The sequence below is a fragment of the Helobdella robusta genome (genome assembly GCF_000326865.2).
Source record: "Helobdella robusta unplaced genomic scaffold HELROscaffold_25, whole genome shotgun sequence".
Classification (NCBI taxonomy): domain Eukaryota; kingdom Metazoa; phylum Annelida; class Clitellata; order Rhynchobdellida; family Glossiphoniidae; genus Helobdella; species Helobdella robusta.
Window position 1 is genome coordinate 2,545,123 of NW_008704310.1, and position 892 is coordinate 2,546,014.

At 41.7% G+C, this 892-nt stretch overlaps 1 protein-coding gene across 1 annotated transcript; it reads right to left on the reverse strand.

Annotated features, from left to right (window-relative positions):
• Positions 1 to 28: 28 nt before the first annotated feature.
• Positions 29 to 784, reverse strand: HELRODRAFT_79566 (hypothetical protein; the record flags this gene model as incomplete). Its single annotated transcript, XM_009019812.1, has 1 exon — positions 29 to 784. A coding segment is annotated over one exon (756 nt), but the record flags the coding sequence as incomplete, so codon positions are not given.
• Between the last annotated feature and the right edge of the window lie 108 nt (positions 785 to 892).

An 892-nucleotide genomic window follows, 5' to 3' on the forward strand; every position in this document is an offset into this window, starting at 1 on the left:
TATATTTCACTTTTTTGATATTTTCGCCTGACTTTGGTCTTTTCGTTATTTTCATCTTGACGTTGCATAACACTAGACGATGATCTGATCCAATCTCTGCACTTGGAAAAGCACGGCACTGAGTAACAAATTTCATCCATTTCTGTTCTATCAAAATCAAATCTATCATGTTCGTTGTTTTTCCATCTGGTGATTCCAATGTCCATTTTTTTCTATTTTGTGTTTTTGTATTTGTTATATACATTTTTTGGTCCTTTGCAAATTCCAGCAGTCTTTCTCCTCTATTATTTCTGTTTCCTATACCGTATTTTCCCATGACTTCTTCAAAACCAATATTGTCTCTTCCGATCTTTGCGTTCCAATCTCCGGTGATTATCTTAACATCTTTCTTTGGCAGTACATTCAATGTTTGCTCCAGTTGATCGTAGAATGCCTCGATTTCTGCATCCGAGTGATTCATTGTTGGAGCATATGCCACTACCACATCAATGTCTCTCGGGTATCCCTTAAACCTCGCATACACCATTCTTTCATTCACTGGATTGTACTCCAGCAGTGCTTTTCTTGCTTTTTCGCCAATAACCATTCCAACTCCATAGACGTGCTCCCTCTCTGTTCCAGACCATAATATCTTCCCTTCTTCCATTTCTCCACCTCCTGTCCATCGGACCTCGCACAGACCAACCACATCATATCTGAATCGTTCAAGTTCTTTCTTCATCAACGCGTAAGCCCCTGTCTGCCACAATGACCTGACATTCCAAACTCCAACTATCAACCCCATCTTCAGTCTATCTTTCTGGGACTCAGTAGCATACTTTACACTGCAGCTTCTAGTCCCCAAAGCTACAGCGCGGACCTTGTTCACCCGGGCGACGTCCGAGCCGGTAGT